Source organism: Convolutriloba macropyga, chromosome 4, assembly GCF_964194025.1.
Source record: "Convolutriloba macropyga chromosome 4, txConMacr16.3, whole genome shotgun sequence".
NCBI lineage: Eukaryota > Metazoa > Xenacoelomorpha > Acoela > Convolutidae > Convolutriloba > Convolutriloba macropyga.
In genome coordinates this window covers 21407138-21432138 of record NC_134471.1, presented here as the reverse complement: position 1 = coordinate 21432138, position 25001 = coordinate 21407138, and the positions used below count along the sequence as shown (strand labels likewise).

The 25001-nt window shown below is 34.0% G+C and overlaps 1 protein-coding gene across 1 annotated transcript; it reads left to right on the top strand.

Moving 5' to 3' along the window:
• LOC142338318 (N-acetyllactosaminide beta-1,6-N-acetylglucosaminyl-transferase-like) lies at positions 1-22645 on the top strand. The gene is made up of 3 exons (XM_075388011.1): positions 1-1010; positions 10013-10250; positions 21961-22645. Exons 1-3 carry the CDS (start codon positions 324-326, stop codon positions 22536-22538), a joined length of 1503 nt encoding a protein of 500 aa, XP_075244126.1. The 5' UTR covers positions 1-323; the 3' UTR covers positions 22539-22645.
• The last annotated feature ends 2356 nt before the right edge of the window (positions 22646-25001 follow it).

Below are 25001 nucleotides of genomic sequence, written 5' to 3'. Positions count from 1 at the left end.
CTATTTTTCTGTGACTATACCCCAAATATCACTCAGCTTCATTCGACCACATTTCAACACATATGTGGCGCAGTATTTGCCAAAGAATTCAATTTCACTGCTTATATGCTTTAGATTTACAGTCTATAGTTCAATTATATAAGTTGAACAAACTTCATGTCTTCAAATACCAATTTCGATAAATATATTTATAACGAAAGATTGCGCCCAAAATTTCACCAACATCGACTTGACCGAGTAAAGTTAACCTCAGATGTTTTACCTTTAACCAAAAACTACTTTTGGTAGCTTTATTTCTAGTTATTCCACGCTAATTTAGAATCATGAAGAAGTTTCAAATTATTTCTTTGTCTATAATAATTTTTGTGTTAGGTGGTTACTTTTTATTTCATGATAACCATCTTCAACGGAATCTACCCGGGCCAAAGCTTTTGATTCCTACTAAAGACTTTAGAAATGAACGAACTTCAAGCATTCCACTTGTTTATACTACTGGTAACGAATTTCATCTTACAATACCCAAAAATGAAGAATTAGTTCAAAATCAGAACGAAATTATTGTAATAAACAAAAGTATTGATAACAGTCTTAGTTATCGACAAAAGATAATTAACAAAAATAAAAATGTATTCAAACTTCACACAGATTTTGATATTGAGTTACGCAAGAATTCTGTATTTAATTCCTTGAAAAATCAATGCCACGCTTTGTCTTCAGAAAAACTTACACCTACAACATTAAAGTCAGCTTTTAAAAAAGACCATTCGTTTAATTACAACTCAAAATCATCAAGTGAGTTAGGAACTTGTTCAAAATATTTATCGAATGATGAAATTCCTCTCGTGAACAGAGCTGTGAATGAAGATGAGAAAAATTTTCCTTTGGCTTTTGCTATTTTGGTTTATCATAACTTTGTTCAGTTAGAACAGTTATTTCGTGTTATCTACCGACCTCAAAATTTTTATTGTTTTCATATTGACGCGTCAGCTGAAATAACCTTCAAAAAGATAGTGAGTACCCCAGTCATAACAAGGGGAGGCTGTTTAAAAGATTTTGCAAAGTTTTTATTCAAGAGTATAGAATATTTAAAACTAGAAATACCGTTTCGTGTGGCTGTTCATGTCTGAAAAATTGGTTTCCTGTATTGACAAAAGTTGCTTGTGGCATGGTTTCCAACACTGTTTTCTGATGAAAGCTCTACCATCATTTCAAGTGACAAAAAATAGAGAAACTGAATTGTAGGTTCTATTTTAGTCCTATTCTGTTTATTAGGATGTGAATTCAGATGTTAGAAGTTATAACAATTATTACCGAACATTATTTCAATACAGGACCTTGGACAAGAAATATCCACAAAACCTACAAAAAAGAATTGCAATACACAATAAAACATATCAAAAACGTCTCTAATGTGCAAATTTTCGCCAAACCAAATTCAACAGGGCTATTAACACAAAAAAATTCAACAGGGCTATTAACGCAAAAAGGTATCTGTTTTGGAAAAAAAGTCTTTTGAAATATATAAGATGCAAAAGGACTTTTCTCTCCTCAACTATTGCTTTTGTTAAGACTGGGCTTATTATTTGAATAGATGGAAAAAAACGGAGTTCAAAGCAAAATTAGGTATTAGAAGTAGAATAGCATGACCAGCAAAGTTCGTTTTTACATTCTATCAGAGCCCAAACTGTATTTCACGCTTGTCAGCATATTTAAAAAAAGACTTTTGTTAATGCCTATTATTAGCACATGAACTGAAACTCAAACAATATCATTGAAAGTCAAAAACTGGTAATGTTTAGAATTGTAAATGTTATACTCATACACAATGAGTATAGTCAATTGAATTGCAAATGGCCTCGCACAAACTGAGATAGGCACTTGCGCCGCGAATGGCAGGTTTAGTTGTTACTTTCAACTAGATTCTTTCTAGATTGGGCAATCGCGGTGCGATTGACTCTAACTGAACTAATCAGCTCAAATGGGAAGTGTTTGCAAGAATTAAATGAAACTGAGCGTTAGCGCTGCAAATTGGAGAATGAAAGTTAATGATGATACAAATTATGAAAGAAAGTTTGTTCAGGTTTTAATCATACATAAAGGAAGCAAAGTTTGATTTGTTTACAACGTGAATGAATATATATCCGGTACAGACGGAATGAACAGACTAAACTGCTAAAATTGGGAGGAAGTATATAGCAACTGAACTTAAATGGCATTCGCCCTTCAAAAGGAACTTACAACAATAAATTTGTTTAAAATACGGATATGGATACTTGAAGGGTATCCATTGCCGTATGACATTTCCCCCTCTTGGAGAAAAATAAATTACTAAATTAAAATCAGAAAATTAATAAATATTCACCGGTTACTAAGTAATAAAATATTAAATAATAGGTAGAATAAAAGTTTAAGAAAGTTTTCTTTAAGTTCACTCGCTATCGCTATTTTCAGCATTTTCGGCCTGGAGAACTGTCATCTCCCTCGGTTGGTCTTGCGAGTACTCAACTCCTTCATTTGACGCTCCCGCAATTCCAGTATCCTGATAATCAGTGTAGCCTTCTGTGCTACGAACTTTTTCGACAACTGTTTGCGATTTTTGGGATTTCTTTTTCAATGTCCTCTTGCTTTTTCGAATAGAAGACGTGTCCGAATCCGATGTATCACTGACTGTGATTTTGCGTTTTGAAGTTTTCCGCAAGATGGGTGTAGGCTGTTTTTGAACTGATGAGGCTATTTGTGCCCCGGATGGTCCTGCTGTATCGGACGATACCACTTGCGGCGCGATTGGACTGAAATTTAATATTTGTGTAAGATCGGGTCGATTTTGGAATGCCTCGTCGTATTTCGGGTTTCTTTTTGGCACTCTCATCTTCAATGATCTTGCAATATTACTAGCTGTAGATATACAAGATCGTCCCGAAGAAACGACACTTACATCGTCTGTTTGTTTCCTATTTCGCTTAATCTTTTTCTCTCCAGTATTTTTTCGGAAAATATCTCGTTTGTGTTGTTGAATTTTTTGTTCGAGAGCTTTTTTGTTTATTTTCTTTGGACGTCGTTCTATGTATTGTTCTAAATCCGTTTCACGTTCAGCCCGCGTCCCAAATTTGGCGATGTCAGAATTCCTAACCCGTACTTCTGGTTTGTAGGGTTCTTTGATGACACTCGTCGTTGGACTTATTTTGCACACTGTGCTGCCAGGTGCTAATACCTCATAGAGGCCATCCAGGTTCTTCTTTTGGCGTTGGTTCTCATGTATCTTGCGGGCCAACTTCACCTGCACGCTACGTTCGGAGCAGGGAATTGCGCGGTAGACGACATCTGGCTTTATGAAACGATCTTCCCCGTCGTTCCTTTTCTCTTGTTCTGTTCTTGCGCGGGTACTTGCGGCGCAAATGACTCGCTCAATTTCCGTGTCAGAACAAAGAGCTGTATCCGCCCACTGTTCATCTGTAAGGTAGGAAAGACCCGGGATTGTATCTTCGTCTAAATAATAATTAATTCTTGCATTATAGTTGAGATTTTTGCTATCGGATTTATTTGTAATATTTGATATAGGTGTGTTACATTTTCTACCGAAGTGTGCCTCACATGGCGTGGTTGTTATTGTTTTGATATTCTAAGTCGTTGTATTATTGCTTTCAGTGAATTTTCTAAATTAAATTTTTTTTTAATTGTGATTTCATGCAAGATAATTGTCGTTTAACTGTTTGAATGATACGTTCTACTAATCCGATTGCTCTATGGTCATTTGCTGGTGCATATATAGGTGTAATATTATTTTCTGTACAAAATGTTTCAAACTTTTTTCCTGTAAAACATCTAGCTTGATCTAATCTAATAGTTCTAGGTACTCCATGTTGATATATATAATTATTTAAGAATTTGATTGCATTTGGACCTGATGCATTATTTACTATTTCTGCTGTGGGGTATTTAGAATATCTATCTATACTAGTGAGGAAAAATTGTTCTATTCCTTTCTCATTTAAAATTGGACCACCAAAATCTAATTGTATTTCGTCATTTGGTTCACTACATTTAGGTAGAGGTGTCCATTTGCGGTGCGGAATCACTGATTTAAGATTTTTACCAATTTCCGTGCAAGCTTTGCACTCACTGGCCTTTGCCAGTATGTCTCTGTGGATGTAGGGCCACCAGATATTTTGAGCTAAGGAAAGCATAGCGAAACTGCCTGGATGTGTGGAATGAATGTCTTCCAACACCGCATCCTTAATTGATTTTGGGATCGCAATTCTCTCATCTAGGCAGACAAACCCGTGTTTCACGCTTAGATCTCTCCAATATGAGAAGAGATAAGGACTGATCTCTTGCAGTTGTTCCGCATCATTTCTGATCACACAGTCCCTTACTTCTTTCAATATCGCGTCTTTTCCAGTCAGTATTGCTAGGAACTTCTTACTGAACACTTTATTGAGTGTCTCAGTGAACATTATGTCCTCGGCTTCGTCTATCATACTACCAGTTGGGGTTTCTGTATGAGTTGCTGCATTGAATTCGGGTGTTGAAGGTGTCGTGTCGGAGAAAGTTACTCTCGCTTTAGTAGGAGTCGATTTAGAGCGGGTTGCTTTGGCTTTTGACATCATGTTGAGACTATTTACTGAATTATTTGATATGAGAGGTTTATTTTTTTATTCACAAAGTAGTGTTTCTTAGGCAGAATTTGGGCAAAAAGCGAGTGATTTTTGTGTAAGTGGTATTTATACTTGGGGATTTGTGTTTTTGCGCTTAATTTAGTGTTATTAGGTGTATTACTTGACTTATTACCATTAATGTGCTGCATTAAGGATAATTGTTCAGATTGTTCACATTCTTTACTGTCTAATATTTGCACCTCTTTTGCAGCAAATTTGCTAATGGAATGTGAATTATTTACTTTACGGTGATTTGGTACAAATTGTAATTTTGGAACTTTAGGTGGCATTTGCGACGCAAATGGATGTACAGAATACGGATTAATTTTAGAATTAGCCTGTGTTAATTGCGGTGCGAATGGAGTTTTCAATGGTGAAACAGTTAATTGTGATGCAAATGCTTTCTCGCAATTAGTTGAATTATCACTTTGTGATATGGTTAATCGCGATGCGAATGGTTGTGTAACTTTTAGTGAAGGCAAATTCGACATTAATATGTTTCTAAATTTTTTAGTTGCTGTTTGTCTATTGGTAATTAAGTGTTTCATTGAATCACGGATTTTAGAAATTGTTGCTACAACAAAATGTTCGTCGTATGTAGATATCTTTTTAGCTCTGGCAAAGGGGTTTCTAGAAATGTAGTCAACGAGTCCCATCTTTGCTCCTGGCATATGCTCAATTGTGAAATTGTACGGTAGCAATCTATCTATCCATCGAGACAGTCGACTATTGTATGACTTGTTTGATCGGTGTTCTTTAAGTATGAACAATAGGGCTCTATGATCTGTCACTACCGTAAAGTTTTTTCCGTATAAGTAGTATTTAAAATAATCAGTTGACCAAACTATCCCCAATAGTTCCAATTCGTTGAAACTGTAGCGTTTTTCCGTTGAATTTAGGAATCGTGACGCGAAGGCTATTGGTTTCCAACCATCCGGTGTATTTTGTTCTAATGCTGCCCCCAATCCTGAACGCGAGGCATCACATTTTACACGAACGTCCAATTTAGGGTTGTAATGGCTATTTTCTGTACTATTTGCTATTTTTTCTTTAATCTGGTTAAAATGTTTAGTGTGTTTGTCTGTCCAGATGAATTTTACTGATTTCTTTAAAAGTGGTCTAAGTGGATGACATAATTGTGCTAGGTGTGGTATAAATTTGCCGATATAATTTACTGACCCTAGAAATGATCTAAGCCGTTTTAATGTTGTTGGTGGTGGTATTGTTAAGATTGCGGCTGTTTTGCTTTCTAAAGGTGATATTCCAGTCTGTGTAAATTTGTAACCGAGCCATTCTATTTCTGATTTAGCAAAATGACATTTCTGGAGGTTAATTCTCAAGTTATTGTCATCTAATTTCTTTAGACATTTGTGAACATAGGCTAAATGGTCTGTTTCAGTGCCGGTACTAACGTTATGATATCGTCCAAGAAACAATATGTATTTTGTAAACCTATGAGTGTGTAATTCATGGCTTTTTGAAATTCTGCCGGCATATCTGCAAGCCCATAAAAACCAGTTTTTAATCTATATGTATCGGTAGATTCTCCACATATGAAGTTAAAATTACAGTGTTTTGCTGTGTCGTGATGTAGTTTTAGTTGACTATATGCATATTTTAGATCTAATGTGGTGAATTATGCTTGTTGACCGTTTTGTGTATCTGTAAGGTGTTGTGAGATGGTGTCGATTAACATTTCAATATTAGGCATTTGGTATTTATTTTTATGTATCGCTTTATTTAGTACTTTTGAATCTAATGCGAGCTTTATCGACTGATCTTTTTTCACTGTAATTACAATCGGGGAGATGAAGTGTTCGTCAGAGCAACTAGATAGTTTTTCGATATGACTTTCAGTCTGTAATCTTTCTAATTCGTTTGATACTCTAGGTTGAAGATTTATCGGAACACGTCGACCTTTTTGATGCTTTGCTGTGAACGTTTGATGCAACTTTGATTTTGCTACATGTGTTTTTGATAAGCCAATTCTCGATACTAGATGAGGAAATTGCGTCGCGATTGACTCTTTAATTTTACATGTAGGATTATTGATGTTATAAACACATTTACCAGTTTCTGGTTGTTGTTGGACAACTGCAAGTCCCAATGTAGTGAACAGATCTCGTCCGATGATATTTTTGTGTCTATCATCTACCACAGTCAACATTGCTGATTTGTCTTGCCATTGATTGTAGACTACTGTGGTTTCCAAATGCCCAATGACTTTGATCGGCTCATTTGAAAAAGTTTTCAAATTCCTTCTTTCCGTTGATTCTGTCCATTTAGCTGAGTTTGTAGATCGTAGGATTTTGTTCGCTACACTTTTTGTGATGATACTGACAGCACTTCCAGAGTCAATCATAGCAGATGTTTGTATTGCCCCCATTTGCACTTCCACGTTTAATGGTTCCAATTGATGAACTGAATCCGAAGAAATCGCCGCCACATAGTCGTCAGAATCACTATCGTAGTTTGAATCGTACACCTGTTCGTACAATTGTTGATAGCTCGTTATATAGTTTACTGATTCTTCATCATCACTTTTTTCCGGCGTCTGATCGATTTGGTTTACATTTGATTTTTGAGTTTTCTGAATTGGATGCTGTGACTTTTTTGGTTTGCGACATTTTCTGGCGAAATGACCCATAATACCACAGTTATGGCATTTTTTACCATTCGTGGGACAAATCTGCTTATGGTTGTGGCTCCAACGAAGACCACAATCCGTACAAATACTCGTATATTGATAGTTTTGAGGGACAGTTGGGTAGCGTGTGAAGTCTCGCTTTGTTGAAGGTCCATTCGCGTTGCGATTGCGCATTGAGTTATTATTGATGAAATTCACAGAAGTATTACCTGACATCAAGTTTTGGTTAATTTTCTGCTGATTCTGTGCTCCCATTTCCATTTGTATGGCGATCTCCAATGCTTTTGGTGGATCTACTGTTTCCTTCAACAACTCTTTCTGAGTCTCGTGATCAAGCATATTTAATATGAATGCATCACGAATGAGTGTAGTTTCTTCATTACCAAGATTGCAATTCTCCGCCAATTCTATGAGACGGCCGTAGAAACTTTCTACCGCCTCTCATTTTTGCTGCTTACACGAGTACAAAACAAAGCGATCGTAAGTTATATTACGAACCTTTGTGAATGAGTCCTCCATTGCCCGCCACAAATCTTTAAAAGGGTGTTTCTCGATCTGAAAATGAGGGTATTTGATTTTGAAGATCCGCCGTCCCTCTGTACCAATGCTTAGATATAGCAACGATATTGTCTTCTGTTCACAAATTCCCCACGGTTTGTCGCCACAGAGGATCCCGATTTCTTCAATCTTTGCGCAACGATTTTGCCAGTTTACTTTCAATTGCTGGTTTCGAACTTTACGATCTCTTTCCGTTGCCTGTGTGTGGTTTTCCACCTGCTCTTCGTAGGTAGGTTCAGGCGGGTATGTCGCTGTTGTTGGGGGATCATTCAACAGGGTGTCCAATTGTATCCCTTCCTTAGCAAGTAGAGCCAATTTCCATTGCTGCGTCCATTTGATCCACGTCAGAGGAGGTGTTACTGTCCGTTTCTCCCAAAATGCTTCTATATGAAGTGGTGTTTTCTTTGAGTCCGCTGCTGACTGCGCCATGTTATACTCATACACAATGAGTATAGTCAATTGAATTGCAAATGGCCTCGCACAAACTGAGATAGGCACTTGCGCCGCGAATGGCAGGTTTAGTTGTTACTTTCAACTAGATTCTTTCTAGATTGGGCAATCGCGGTGCGATTGACTCTAACTGAACTAATCAGCTCAAATGGGAAGTGTTTGCAAGAATTAAATGAAACTGAGCGTTAGCGCTGCAAATTGGAGAATGAAAGTTAATGATGATACAAATTATGAAAGAAAGTTTGTTCAGGTTTTAATCATACATAAAGGAAGCAAAGTTTGATTTGTTTACAACGTGAATGAATATATATCCGGTACAGACGGAATGAACAGACTAAACTGCTAAAATTGGGAGGAAGTATATAGCAACTGAACTTAAATGGCATTCGCCCTTCAAAAGGAACTTACAACAATAAATTAGTTTAAAATACGGATATGGATACATGAAGGGTATCCATTGCCGTATGACAGTAAATTTCGCAACTTGAGTTATTTTGTGTTCTCTTTGATATGGTTAAACTAAATAGCGTTATTTAACAAGACATTCCAGCGTAACTTTTATGATCATTTAATCTGAAAACTGGAAAATTAGTATTAAATCATAATTGAAAACCTTCATTTGACATAAAACTTGTTTCCAGCATACCTCCATAGCTTCTATATTTCGTTTGTGTCCATTTTGATAAAATTGGCAGCACAGATTTCTGTACCAGATTTCTGCTCCAAAAAAGCACCAAAATACTTTAGCAGCTCCAACACTGACGATCTTATAATGAGAAAGAAATTGGAGCTAGGCCAATCGGATGAATGAAGAGTATCATAGTAAAGTACAGTCAATCATCACTTATTAACCAGTTGTCGTTAAATTACCTGAAAAAATGATATATTTATGACTAAAACTGCGAACCAAATATAATGGCTAAAACTTTCTCTGAATACAAGCAGAGTTGAATTTTTGCTCCTGCTTTTTTCTTTTGATGCTTTTTGGGTTTTTGTTAAAGATAGAGCACAAAAACTGTGTATCTCTAATGAAATTATAAATGTCTCTGCAGCCGCACTTTTGATGTCTTTGGTAACATCTAACTCCTTATGGAAGACACCTACTATCAAATACAGTTATGTGACAAATCAAAGAGATTAAAAAACTTTTAACCTTCTCTACAATTTTGTTGGTATTTATAGGCAACAAACAGATGAGCTGGTGGAGCAAAAGTGAAACCGCTCTTAACTGAAAAACATTTGAGATTTGAATGATTTGAGGTGGTACCACAGCAACACCTTTTTGTTAATAATTTTCAAAAGCTAGGCGTAATTTAAAAAATTCAATACTTTGTAATTGAAGGTTACGCAGATGTTTTTGGTTCCACTGAAACTCAATTAGTTTCCTTTATCCTCTTTTTCAAAGTTGAGTTATACAAAGCCTGACACAACTCAAATTTCATTGATAATGCGAACTTTCAAACAATGTCATTTCACATATGATAATGTGATGCATTAGACGTTTTTAAATGAGAAAGTGAGAAAATTCTGAGCATGCAGAGGGTCATGCAGAAATTTTTGTCTTCTATATAGAAATTGGCAACCTCATTAAATATCACCCATTGTTTTCATCACACGATTCGCTAAAATGTCGAGTCTTGTAAAACCTATGAAAATAGGCGATTTCTCATGTTTAAAATCTCAGCTCGGGTTCTCTTTTCAGGTGAAGGAACTTGTTGATTGTTTCCCCGACAACGTCTTCCTGGCCTCAAAACCCGTAGATGTAGTCCATGGTTTGCACTCTGTTTTGCTAGCCGAATTCTCATGTATGTCTGACTTAGTACACAAAAGTGACAAATGGAAATACTACATCAACCTCACAGGGGAGGAATTTCCGCTCGTGACCAACTTCGAATTAGTGCACATTCTGTCTAGATTGCACGGGGCCAACTTAATAGATGGTTAGTTAGAATACAATCGAAGCAATTGGTTTCATAATAGTCATGTCTAACCATCATTGAATCCAATAATCATTTAGTGTCATATTTTGTTCATATCGTAACCATGCAAATTTGTGATAGACCTTATGGCGTCTTGGCAATCAAACTAGGATCGTGCAATTAAGCCCGAATATTCAAGGGTTATTTGTCACTGGCGACTTGAATTTCGATTTATCTAATAAATGATTTTAGAATGCTCAGACAAAAAGTAAAATTTTAACCTCGTAAATCTCTTGAAAAGTTCCTTTCAGAGCCGTCAAAGCTTTCCAAAAACTTAGATATTAGATAGCACGTTTCAAATACTTGCATTCTGTTGAAAACGAAGTCTCGAAATATACTTTTCAAAATTTCTACGACTACCGGATTTAAATTAAGTGTATCGTGTTTCATTCGATTTTGTGTTTCGTAATGCAATTTTCTCCTTTGAAAAAAGATAAAGCCATTTGTAAGCCCATCGAGTTTAGTTTTGATTAATATTAAAAGTGTCAAATTTTTAAATGTTTCAATTTCGAAAACAGTAAACTTTTTAAGTTTCGAAGGAGAATGGTTATTTGTCCATTGTAATCGTAGTTGTTGGTCAGAGTAGATTGTGATTTTTTTCAATGCAGAGCAACAAATATTATTAGACTAGATCGTGTTTTTTAATACATGAGCCGTCTGGCTTCAGAAGTAAAAATAGACCATTCAAATTGCTTTTCCGAAAACGTCTGCTCATAATGAAAGCCAAATATTTTCGTAACAAATTTATACTTTTTTAACTGTTGCTGGTTTATCAAAAAAGAGCACAGACAAAGTCCGTCTGCACATAAATTTCCAACCCAGCTCGTGTTTGATTTTAAATTGGAGCCTAGACGCTGTGTAACCATAGCGAGCAAAGAGAAATTTAAATTTACAAAAGATAAAGGCAACAATTTATCAGATATTGATTTAAAATTGGTTATTTTGTTGTTTGAATAAACTGGGTTCACTTTCGTACAAATCTCGTCAATTCAAACCTGAAAAAGTTGTGTGCGTTTTTGAAGTAAAACATTATAACAGGCTGACATCTGTTTTTATGACTCGTTTGTTGATAAGATATATATAGAAATGTTTATTTATCGCACCACAAAAATTTTCTTATTATCGTTTTTTCGAAAGGATAAAAATTACGGAGTTCATTATTATGCTTCAACGCTTTCAATTCCAAAAAACTTCTCAGCGTATTTCTTTGGAAGAGATACAAATATGACCGGCATAGTATACAATTTCAATTGAATTTCAAACAAATTAAAGTTATATAGTGCTTGAGAAGAAGTGAAAGATTGATAAATTTGAGTATATTTTTTCTCAATAATTGAAAAAACTGTCTCCACCACTATCTATTCAATGTTATCAAAAGTTTTTCAAGGGCAAAAAAGGACCAAAATATTCTGATCTGAAAAAAAAACAAAATTTACGCCACCATAATCTATCTGATGCAACCGAAACAAGCTTGGAAAAATTTTACTGAAACCTAAAGATTAACAAAAACGAAAAAAGGACAAGAAGTTTCACAAACATGAAAAATGGCAATTTTTAAAGAAAAATTGTAAAAATTCTTCGTATTAATATCTTTTGATTTTGTTTGTTGTCACAAAAACCATTCATTAACTCATCTTCAAGCTCTCGAAAACATACAAGGATTGGAAAACTCGAAAATATACAAGGATGAGAAGACAAACACAAAAACATGGAAAAAATGGCAAACTTTAATAAAGAATTAGCTTAAATGTCTCAGATTAATATCTACAAAATTAATGAGTTGTTACAAAAACCAATCATTAACCATCTTAAAACCCATGGAAAACTTTATTGGCCCCTAGAGACCGAAACACTTAAAAATTGACAAATATTTTCAAAAACATGAAGAAATGGGTAAACTTTAATAAAAAGTTTGCCAAACTTACACAGATTAATATCTTCAAAACTAATGAGTTCTCACAATAAAAGTGACCAGTAACCATATTCAAAACCATGATAAGCCTCATTGGGCCCTAAAGACCAAATACTCAAAAAAAAGACAAATTTTTCAAAAAACGTGATACAATTGGCAAATCTGCTAAAAGTTACTAAAAGTTACTAAAGTTGCTAAAATTTGCATAGGGCGAAGTTACTCAAATGAAATTCTTCAAAACTAAATAGTTGCTACAAAAAGTTATTTGGTGTCTTCTTTTTGAGCTCACGTAGAACTTCATTGGCCTCTAAAGACCAAAAGCTTTAAAATTGACAAATTTTCAAATAACATAGAAAAAATATTAATTTTCAATCAAAACTTGCTGAAATTCGATCAAAATTAATGAAAGGTTGCTGAAAAGTTTTCTAGCTGACAGAAGAATACTAGGAGCTTTAACCGTTGTCAATTGAACACTCCTTTACGAAAAAAAAATTAAAAAAAATAAAGAGCTTTATTGGCTTTATTTTCTAAGTTCATCAATCGTTACGGCCCAAAAACCTTTTTAGGTCTCGCAAAAAGGATACTGGACAGATTCCAGAGAAGGAATGGTTTCGAGATGTTTCTTATTGCAAAACTAAATAACAATTTTTAAAACTTTCACTTTTCATTTTTTTTTTAGTTTTGCCATAAGAAACATCTCGAAAACATTTTTCTATCTGGAAGCTGTCCATAACATATAAGACCTAAAAAAGTTTTGTTCGCCCGTAACGATTAATGAGCTTAGTAAATGACAGAAATTACAGAAAAATTGAAAACAATTGCCAGTTTTAATGGAATGTTGCTAAAAATTTCCTATATTAGTTTTGTGTGAACCATTCAACCCACATTAACGTGTGAACTTAATATTATTTTCGTGTGAACAATCAATCAACCCACTTTCAAGAATTAAAAAGCTGCCTTGGCTCATAAATATCGATAAACTAGAACACGGCGAAAACCTTCAGAAACATTAAAAAAATTTCAAATTTGTCAAAAGTTTAAAAAGTTTGTGTTAACAAAAAATTGAATACTATCCCATTTTCCAAAGCTACTATGCGGTAAAATAGTATCAGATGGCAGTGTATCAATTAACATTGGCAGCCAAAAAGCAAACAGTTCCTAAATTGGAGAAACTAAAGCAACCATGCAAAGTAACCGAAAATATATTCATTGCTATAGCTCTTAAAGCTTTTATCGTGATGGTCAAAATGCATCTCCTTAAAAATACCCATTAACCCACGCACAAACCTTGAAAAGAGTTAACTAGCTACAAAAGATGAAAATAAATAAAGATAGAAGAGAAGAAAAGAAGAGAAGAACTTACGATACATTAAACGAAAAGGAAAAAGAAAGATTTTTTCAAAGTTTCTAAATTTTGAAAAATAACTATGATAAAAAAATTGTTTACTGCCTCTACAACCTATCCTGTAAACTATCAGCAAGACATCAAGAGAATCAACTGGCTTTTGAAGATTGATAAACTCAGAAAATGAGAGAAATATTCAAAAAGAATTGAAAAGTTCAAACTTTAATAATTTATTGCTTAATATGGTGATATTAATATCTTCAGAACCTTTCATTGTCTTCAGAAATTATCCAGTAACCAAGCTCAAGCGACAAAAGACTTTCACTGGCCCATGTTTAAAAAAATGAACAAAAAGTTTTTCACAAAAAAATGACAGAGCACCAAAACAATCCAAAAAAAATCTGATAGGAAGAAAGAATCCAATGCTCAGTTGGGGGAGTTAATATTTGTTGTTTTTTCTTGATTTAAAAAGAAAAGTGAGTTTCCACTCGGATTCCTACTGACGCGTGGAACGTACGCAAGTTAATTGGAAATCTTCTCTTGTCTCAAATGTATAGCAATTTCACTCTTTATATTGAGGAAACGACAAAAAACAGTCAAACAGGCTTGGCAGCAGTCCGATTAGGAAAATTCCAGCAAATTAAAACGTGAAAAACTACAAGAAAAACAACAACGACGTGCCAATTAATTGGTTGTTTTCTCCTTGCAGTAAAGTTCTATTGTTCTAAATTTCTCAGCTTCTTTGTCATAGAAGAAATATTGAGAAAAATAATCTTTCACATAACCTCACAGAAGAGAAGGAGCAAAAACACATGCAAAAAATGTATATTTCATACGAAACCATCTTTTACCTTAATTGTATAGCAATTTGTCTCACCCCATTATAAAATGACAAAAAACAGACAAAAAATTGCTGACATTTGGCCAGAGAGTCACTGCAGGCTAAGATGTAAACAACACAGAAAAATCAGAAAGATGTGCCTAAATTTGAAAAGATGTGCCCGAAAATTTTTTTAAAAAATTGAAAACTTAGTACGCACTTTGCAGCAAAAAGTATTTGTGGATCAAATTTTGCTAGTTCTAAGTACTCTGATGTTACAATTTAATTTGTCGATTGAAAAAAAAAGGAGTAGACTTTCTTTTATGCAACAGATAATAATCCCATTGTAGAAAACACCCAAAAAAAAAATTTGCAGGTGCAGAATAATTGACCAAAAAAATCAGAGACACCTAATCAATTTAGTAATGCAATTGGTAATCCGGGATGCCTACAGAGATGCAATTTTTGTTGCTCACGATATGCCAACTTGTACTTAACGCCAAGGCAATATCAGTACTGGACAAGTCTAATTCCAAGTCTAGATACCAGTACTGATTCAGAGCTATGATCATAACACATTAAAGACTTGTCAGACTTGGTCAAGACTTGGCAAGTCTTAATACAAGTGCGGAAATAAAGTTCCGTACGCGGATCGAACCAACGCTCTCCTTCTCATTTAGCTGTTGTCCTTCTTACTCCGCCACCGTGACTGTTGAGTAATTGTATTCTGCGCCGTTCTGATACGCTTGAAAGAAGAAAATTTCAAGCGCGAAAGCGAGCAAAATAAATTACATGGCGGACTTGCATTTACAATTGCCCAGGACTGATTAGAACTTGGAGTTCGGTGCGGGAAAGAAAAAATGGCCAGATAATCTTTACCCAAGCAATTTTTCACTTCACCGCTATAAAAATTGTCGGTACGATCGGTATCTTTTGTATGTTTGGCTTCAACGGTAAGAAATAGTCTTTATAGTCTTTCTATGACGTATAAAAGGTTCGGTATGTTCATTGTCTTATATTCCGTATGTTCAGTATTTAAACGTAACAAATAATTGGTGTGTTTTGTTTTTAGATTTGAAAAAATGGTGGTGTGCTCCGTTTATTAGGTTCGATTTGTTCGGTTTAAAACATATTTTTTATATTCTATAATAAGACAAGATAAATCGTCGGTATGTTTGATTTCATGAATTCAGTGTGCTTTTTTTGAAACGTAAGACATCGTCAGTTTCTTCGAACAAAGTTTTTTTTATAAAGTAGTCAAATGTTATGATAGCTTTGCAATCTCAAGTTTTTTTAAACGTACCTCTTGGAAACAAATTCATTGTAGAAAAATAAAAATTGATCGATTTTCTTCTGTCACTCAATGATCAAACTGGGCGAACAAAAATAGTTATTTTTCGCAATTAAAATCTAAAACCTGTTGAACATTGGTGGGGATTCAGTTCAATAAATGACCCTCACTCACTCTTGATACCGAGAGCGCAAACATAAAAGATCCAAAGTTTTGGTTCCTTAATGATGATTCATGAAGATAATTTCTTTCCCGTTGCCACATATAAATCATAGCTCCTGAATTCTCAGAACTGATACAAGGACAAAAGACGGCATATAATGTTGATCAAGTCGAATCAGATATAATAATTTAATATAATACACGATAATAATAAATTTTTGAAGTTTTCTGGATCAGTCGAAGCAATGGTTTTAACAGTAAGTCTATACCGGCAGGGTGAAGTTCAATGATAGCAACTACTCAAACAAAAAGACTTGTGCAAGTAGTAAAACGATTGTTAAGTCAGATTGTCATCATTTTCATTTTTCACAGTCAAAATTTTGTCGTAGCCAAGATAAATTGCAACAAGGAGGCTCGGTAATGTGCGTTCGCACATGATGTTCTGACCCCGCTCATCCATGTTTTGATTTATTAGTCTACCAAATGAGGAACAGAAAGCAAACAACTAAGTAAAAAATAAAGCTGGATTAGAGAGCCCATGAGGCTTGCCGGCAATGAGAGTACTGGACGAGACACACCCAAAAACAAACACAAGCAAACATTAATTACGACCAAAACTCGACGAATATATTTAGAAAACAGAAAATAAAAAAATGAAGAAGAAATCCGATAAAACGTGATCTAAACAAATCAACCTGTACTTCATTAGATGTTCCTTCGATAAGATATAAAACCTCTCATTGATGCGACTTAGTGACAGGCCGACAATAAAGAGCAAAAAGGACAAAGTACAAAATAAAATTCTCTTTTATGAAAACAACCAATTTCAAATTGATTGAAACCACTTCGTAACAACTCGGCTCATTAGGAAGGCTTATTTATACGTGAAGCAATTGAAACTTGTCGTTATCCGTAATATGTTGAACGATTGCAAATCTAACAGTGCTAATTGGGCCAACCCATTAGTATGATAAAGTGGAAAGAAAACAGAAAACTCAGAATGAGCGAATATCAAAAACCAATATTTTTGTAAAAATGCCTAGTTCCCAGCCAAGAAACAATTGGTTTAAAACAGAACTACAATAAACTTTGGATCATCATTTACTGAATAAAGGATGCAACCTATTGTTACAGAGACCAGGCTACAAAATTGAAAGAAATAATATAAAAGTGACAAAGCTCAAAAATATCTATAATACCTTAGAAACCATTAAAAACTTTGAACTGACAAAAACGATTCAATCATTTGCTTTAGTCCTTTTTAATTTAACCTTGTCTTCTAGGTAAAGCATCTTTGTAGAAAAAACAACAAAAAGAATCACAAATACTGACCAGTATAGAAAACACAAAATTCTTTAAAGAACACATTTCTAAGCTCTATATAAATCTGCCAGAACATAACCAACTGCAAAAATGATGTTTAGAGCAAAAAAAATTGATTAGTTCTGTCAATAATAAGACTTAGTTACCTGTTGACGACAAAGATAACAAAAAATGAGAATAACATAAATGTTTTCCTTAAAAAAAGAAACCGAAAGTCTTTAAAAACGTTAACTACAAATTGAAAAATTGCGTATTTTTTCAATGCCAATTAGAACTATCTGTAGTGTGATAAGTTGAAAAAGAGAACAAACAACAACCCCAGGTACAGGAAATTATGCAAATATGGGAAATGCAAAATTATTTTAAAAAAATAATTAGAAGTCACTAAAATTTTCATCTCTGATCCAAACACAGTAAATAAATTCATTTAAACGTCTATAGAAACAACTACGACTTTTGAGTGACAGGGATATGCTGTATGAAAACGAAAAGAACCACAATTACAAGAATTTTTTACACCAATCCAAGAAGTTTTGAGAGAACGGCTTCGCATTCGTTAAACTATCAGCTATTCACGGAAGTCATTAAAAAAGTTTTTTTGACCCATTTTCTGAATGCCAATTGGAACCATAATTAAAATGATTAGTTGAAAAGGGATTAAATAACTACCTCGAATACAGGAAAACCTGCAAAAATTCACAAAATTTTCATGAAACTTTGTAGTAAGAAAGCCAAAAAAATACTTGAAAATAAAACCAATGAAAAGAGACTTTTTTTCTCCGCACGAAATAAGTTTTGCCCGGTATAAATTGAGACTAAAATACATGTGCACAGAGGAAAGATTAAAAATTTACAAATTTCAAATCCTCACTAACATTCTCTTAAAACAATTACGATCTACGTCATAAGAGGCATTAGATAAAACTAAAGTCATTGTGTAGGCTCACCTGCAGCTCTTTATGAACCCATTGGAATCTTTAATTATTAAACTTCTTCATGTGGCTGCAAAAGAGTCCTTTGTAGAAAAATACAAATTGATCGATTATCTTCTGTCACTCAATGATCAAACTGGGAGAACAAAAAATTGTTATTTTTCGCAATTAAAATCTAAGACCTTTTGAACATTGGTGGGGATTCAGTTCAATAAATGACCCTCACTCACTCTTGATAGCGAGAGCGCAAACATAAAAGATCCAAAGTTTTGGTTCTTTAATGATGATTCATGAAGATAATTTCTTTCCCGTTGCCACATATAAGTCATAGCTCCTGAATTCTCAGAACTGATACAAGGACAAAAGACGGTATGTAATGTTAATCAAGTCGAATCAGCTATAACAATTTAATATCATACAAGATAATAGTAAATTATTGAAGTTTTTCGGATTAGTCGACGCAATGGACACCGGCGGGGTGAAGTTAATTCAGACTGTCATCATTTTCATTTTTCACATTCAAAAATTTTGTCGTAGCCAAGAAAAATCGAAACAAAGAGGCTCGGTAATGTGCGTTTGCACATGATTTCATATCTTTCAGCAAACAAATAAGTAACAAAAATAAAGCTGGATTAGAGAACTGATGAGAGTACTGGAGGAGACACACTCAAAAACAAACACTAGCAAACATTAATTACGACCAAAACTCGACGAATATATTTAGAAAACAGAAAATAAAGAAAATGAAGAAGAAATCCGATAAAATGTGATCTAAACAAACCAACCTGTACTTCATTAGATGTTCCTTGGATAAGATATAAAACATCTCATTGATGCGACATAGTGACAGGCCGACAATAAAGAACAAAAAGGACAAAGTTCAAAATACAATTCTCATTTATGAAAACAACCAATTTCAAATTGATTGAAACCACTTCGTATCAATTCGGCTCATTAGGAAGGCTTATTTATACGGGAAGCAATTGAGACTTGTCGTTATCCGTAATATGTTGGACGATTGCGAATCTAACAGTGCTAATTGGGCCAACCCATTAGTATGATAAGGTGGAAAGAAAACAGAAAACTCAGAACGAGCGAATATCAAAAATCAATATTTTTGTAAAAAAAAAGCCTAGATCCCAAGCCAAGAAACAATTGGTATAAATTAGAACTACTATAAATATTGAATCATCATTTACTGGAAAGAGGATTCAACCTACCGTTACCGAAACCAAGCTACAAAATTGAAAGAAATAATATAAAAGTGACAAAGCTCAAAAATATCTATAATACCTTACAAACCATTAAAATCTTTAAACTGACAAAAACGATTTAACCATTTGCTTTAGTCCTTTTTAATTTATTCTTGTCTTCTAGGTAAAGCATCTTTGTAGAAAAAACAACAAAAAGATACACAAATACTGACCAGTATAGAAAACACAAAATTCTTTAAAGAACACATTTCTAAGCTCTATATAAATCTGCCAGAACATAACAACTGCAGAAATGATGTTTAGAGCAAAAAAAATTGATTAGTTCTGTCAATAATAAGACTTAGTTACCTGTTGACGACAAAGATAACAAAAAATGAGAATAACATAAATGTTTTCTTTAAAAAAAGTAACCAAAAGTCTTTAAAACCGTTAACTACAAACTGAAATCAGAAAACAACTTTATTTAAAGAATTGTGGAAGCGCTCAAAATCTTTTATCGTTCTTAATATACCGAGCGACAACAAAAAGAAGGACTTTTATTGGCAAAAACAAAAAATCCTAATAAATTTTGTGAGATCAAGGATGCGCAGCCGTTATACTATATGCTATTCACTGAGGTCTTTAAAAAGGCTCCTTTGTGTATTTTTTCAATGCCAGTTAGAACTATCTGTAGTGTGATAAGTTCAAAAGAGAACAAACAACAACCCCAGGTACAGGAAATTATGCAAATATAGGAAATGCAAAATTATTTTTAAAAAAATAATTAGAAGTCACTAAAATTTTCATCTCTGATCCAAACACAGTAAATAAATTCATTTAAACGACTATAGAAACAACTACGACTTTTGAGTGACGGGGATATGCTGTATGAAAACGAAAAGAACCACAATTACAGGCACAGACACAAATCTAAGAAGTTTTGAGAGAACGGCTTCGCATTCGTTAAAACTATCAGCTATTCACGGAAGTCATTAAAAAGGTTTATTTGACCCATTTTCTGAATGCCAATTGGAACCATAATTAAAATGATTAGTTGAAAAGGGATTAACTAACTACCTCAAATACAGGATAAACTGCAAAAATTCACAAAATTTTCATGAAAATTTGTAGTAAGAAAGCCAAAAAAATACTTGAAAATAAAACCAATGTAATGAGTTTTTTCTCCGCATAGAATAAGTTTTGCCCTGTATAAATTGCGACATTAATACATGTGGACAGAAGTAAGATAAAAAAATTGACAAATTTCAAGTCTTCACTAACATTCTCTTAAAACAAGTACATTCGACGTCATAAGAGGCATTAGATAAAACTAAAGGCATTGTATGGGCTCACATGCAGTTGTTTATGAACCCATTGGAATCTTTAAGTAATAAAACTTCGTCGTGTGGCTGCAAAAATTATTAAAAATGAATCCAAAACAAAAGGAAATCGTTTAAAGTTTACACAAATACAATTTCAAAGCCATAAAAACTATAAGCTTTTCTCTGAAGACAAACTATATTTTCATGTGGCCTTATTTTGTTGTAAAAAAGAATGGTAGTCATCGATTGGGCCGTGATTTGAAATAATTCATGTTAGTAATCAACAAAAAAATCAAAACTTGAAAAAAAATTGAATAATTATTGATTGTAAGAATCCATGATGAGTTAACCCTTAGCCCTGATTTTTCTCAGCGTTCAACAAAAACAATTAAGTATTCCATATATTTGCAAAATAAATCATTTCCTAAATGGAAGATTTCAATAAACCACAATCCAATAAACCACTTTTCGTATATTTTTTAGGTTTATTTTTCAAAAAACCGGCAAAAACTTAATTCCAGAAAACTCCTACAGGAAGGAAATTTACAGTTGTCTTTTTTTTTGGAGTTTTCAAAGATTGTGGCAGCAGATTTTAGGTCTCCACTTTCTGCAAATTTAAACGAAGTAGGAAACAAAAGTTTAATTGGCGCCTTTTTTGAGTTAAAAAAAGTCTCAAATTCAAAAAATTTAGCCAAAATATTAATCAAAAAGCTCGATTAAAACGAATTGGCGAGCCTTCTCTATCCTTAGCCGGAAAACCGATATCACACTTTTTTTAAAATTTGGCAAGTTTTAGCAAAATTAACGAAAATTTGATCAAAACTTACGGAAAATGTGAACAAAAACAACGGAAATCAGTCTACTTTTCTCAAAAGATTGAACCTCGATAACTCCACGTAAAATACGAAAATCAAAAAAAAATATTTTTAATTCCATATTCTACGCTGGACGAGCTTTCTAATGATACAGTCGGCCAAAATTGTCTGAACAAAAAAAACCATTTGAGTATATAGTTCCTCCCCCCGCATGTGGGTCGGAACAATAGACAGTGAAAAACCAAAAACTGATTGTCTAGACTAGTTTTAGAACATTAAATTGGGTTTCAACTGAGTCTTGGTTTCAACTGCAGACCCTAGATAGCAAATTTAGTTTGAGACAACACTGCATTGGCTATACTCACTTTGCATTATTTTTTTAGTGGGACCGTCAACTAATAACTATGCCAAAAAATCGTTATTATATCTTTTGAACTAACTACATTCATTGTATAGTTTGGTGGGGATATACTATGAGAAAGAAACCTAAAATCCTAATATTACTACGGCGTGAGGGTCAGATGACGGAATGTGAAGTTTGTCGCTTCCCTTTCAGGTGCTGAGGGAAAAGTATTCCCTGATCGTCTCCCAAATCATCTGCCAAAAAACCTGACTAAATTCAAAGGATCAACTCACTTCTTCCTCAATTACAAAGCTGTTCAATTCGCATTGACAAACCCAATCGCAAAAGAGCTGAACGAATCTTTAGTCACATTCAGATCAACCTGTGAATCATTCTTTCAAATATTGCAGTACAACCCTCAAGTGAACTTTCCAGGGGGCATGAGGGAAAGCCCAAAGAGCAAATTATACAGCTACCCGAGGGTAAATAGGCATAAAGAGTGGGCAGTGACCCCCCTCGCAAAGACAAAATGCATCAGTGGAAAAGTGCAACGTGGTATTTGCATGTTAGGTGTGAAGCATTTGGCAATATTAACTAAACAATCCTACACGAAAGTTTTAGTTGCCAATAAATTTCCCTGGACTTTTGAGCCGCTGGCGTGGGATTGCATGATAGTGTGGCATATCGAAAAGGTATTAAATGAGTACGAAACGAAAACTATCGTCCATGATTTTAGCTATATCTATAATAACTCTTATGTTAATCATGCAAATATGGTGAAAGGATTTTGACATGTGATTTTCTTATGAATCTATTTTGCATCATTGTATCTCTTACTCTTGAAATATTTTTTTCATTTGTTTTACGCTTACTTAAGTAAAAAATATATTTACGTTTGCTTAGCTGTTTTTACTGATGTTCATGTATTTATGAACGTATCCATACACACACACACACACACACACACATATATATATATATATATATATATATATATATATATATATATATATATATATATATATATAAGTGTGTGTGTGTGTGTGTGTGTGTGTGTGTGGGTGGGTGTTGGTGTGTGTGTGTTTTTGTGAACACCTAGTGTTAGTGATGTGGTTTCTAACACGGGTCAGAAGAATACAATAAGTAGCGTATAAATTTAAAATTAGAAATGAAAATATACAAAATCTATAGGTCTTTATAGTATTTCTCAATGCGAAAAATATACAACAAATTTACATTCGCTGAAAATATTTTACTTGATTGGAATATGAATAAATTTTGATTTCTAATCCCGGACTTGACTTTGTATTTTTTTAACTTCCTTGAGAAATAAACCTGGCCGTGTACAACCGATTTTATCAGTTTGAGGTCTGGGGATTTTTGCGTCGGGTTTCTGTAGGTGAGAGATATTTTTCACATCTGATTGATATGTCAAAATCTATGATTCCGCCAAAAAAAATCGAAAGATAAAGATGCGATGTGTCAAAATTGTAAATGTACTCTGTTTGATATATTCGAGTTTGGACATCACCCGTGAACTGCTCCCAGATTGATTCAACTGATTGCTCATCTGACAATGTTTTCCGTACTTACAAAACCTTGATCGTCCTGATTGATGCCGATCTTCAAACTAACTTTCTGATTGAAATTTTTATGAAATTTTCTGGGGTCTCAGTTGCTTTTGACAAACTAATTGTCGTAATCTGAGTGGAAACATAGGAACAAAGTACTTGAATGTGAGACCTTTCTTAATTAAACTTTTGTTTCTCAAATCCGTCTTCTTCTTCTGATCATTGTTCCCAGTTTCAAATTTTCATTGGTTTTATCTTACTTTGAAACAATCTGATTGTCCCGATTTCAGATCGAGTTGCAAAATGACTCTGAATGAAAAAACTTTAAATAATTTTAATTGCAAATTGGTTTTGGTTGTTTTCTGAGTCATCTTCCTGAAAACTCATTCTCCTCAGGGCATTTGCTTCAAGGATTTGCTCTTGTGGTATTTATTTCAACTGGAACCGAAAAACCAACCGACCAAACTTGTGTTTCATGTTGATGGTGTCTAGAGAAGTATTTCATCTTATTCAAAGAGGTAACAGAGTTTTTTGATCAGTCTGTATGATTAACTTCTAAGTACAATTGGTTTAAACCGTGTGACCACAGTGACAAGTGCCAGCGCTTTTTGCTCAGTGTTTGAGTTATTTGGCTCCACTGGAGTCATTTTACTCGTGACAAAGATCTATGGGAAAATTTTTGGGACCTTTTGTTTTTTCATCCTTAAAAATTGTGCGTCCAACTTACACTATTGACTGGTTTTGAGTTTCATTTTCTTATTAAAATTAATTTTTCACAAGTTTCCTGCACTATCAAATGCTATCATTCTTCTGTCATTCAAGGCTTCAGTAGTTTTATAAATCAAACCATTGTCTTGAAATATCAACGGTCGGGCAAATATATCTATTTCCGTATCAATTTCAACCTGATAACAGGCGTCCACAATTCTGTTTCAACAAAATAGGAGTCAACATGGGAGTTCTAGGTAATCGTTTCCGTGATTTGTACCGCATAGTGCTCAGCCATGATTTTGATTTTGTTATGTTCTTTTAGTCTCATGCAAAGTCTCTTTTGTTGTATCTTCATTCTTTGCCACAACTCCGGTGATGAATATGTGACTTGCTATAGTTGTGCAGGGTCCAGGATGCCTTCTCTGCGTGCCAAATTGTATCAAATTCTCTGTCTGTAACTTTCTCTTAATGAGATAGAAGTCTTTTCTGGTTTTGCAGGACAATGGCTGCAAACTTGGTATCTGCTTCCATGAACTTGGTATCCCTTTACAGCTGGTGAAAGTTTGACATTGATATTGTTCAGAACTTCGCTAGGTAGTTGACCATTTTCAAACACTTCAATCTTCTCCCCACTCCACAACTGTTCCACAACTGCGTCAACTGATGTCAATCATATTTTTGAAGATGTTTTATCTTAACAGCTAATGAATGTTTAACAAGCTCAGTGAAAATTCTGGATGACCTTTTGTTGTTTTCGACACCTGTTTTCACCTGCATTATTTTGCAGTTGTTTTTTATGTATAAAATCGAGTTACTTTCATGAAGATTTTTCTTGGATAAAAAACTTTCCTTTTTTAGGTGCAGGAAATGCTTGCTTCGAAATTTTTTCGTTTCTTCTTTAAAGTTTTTCTTTACTGTTTTAATCTTAATTTGGTCGAAGTTTTATTGTTCACACTTTTGAGAATCGGCTCA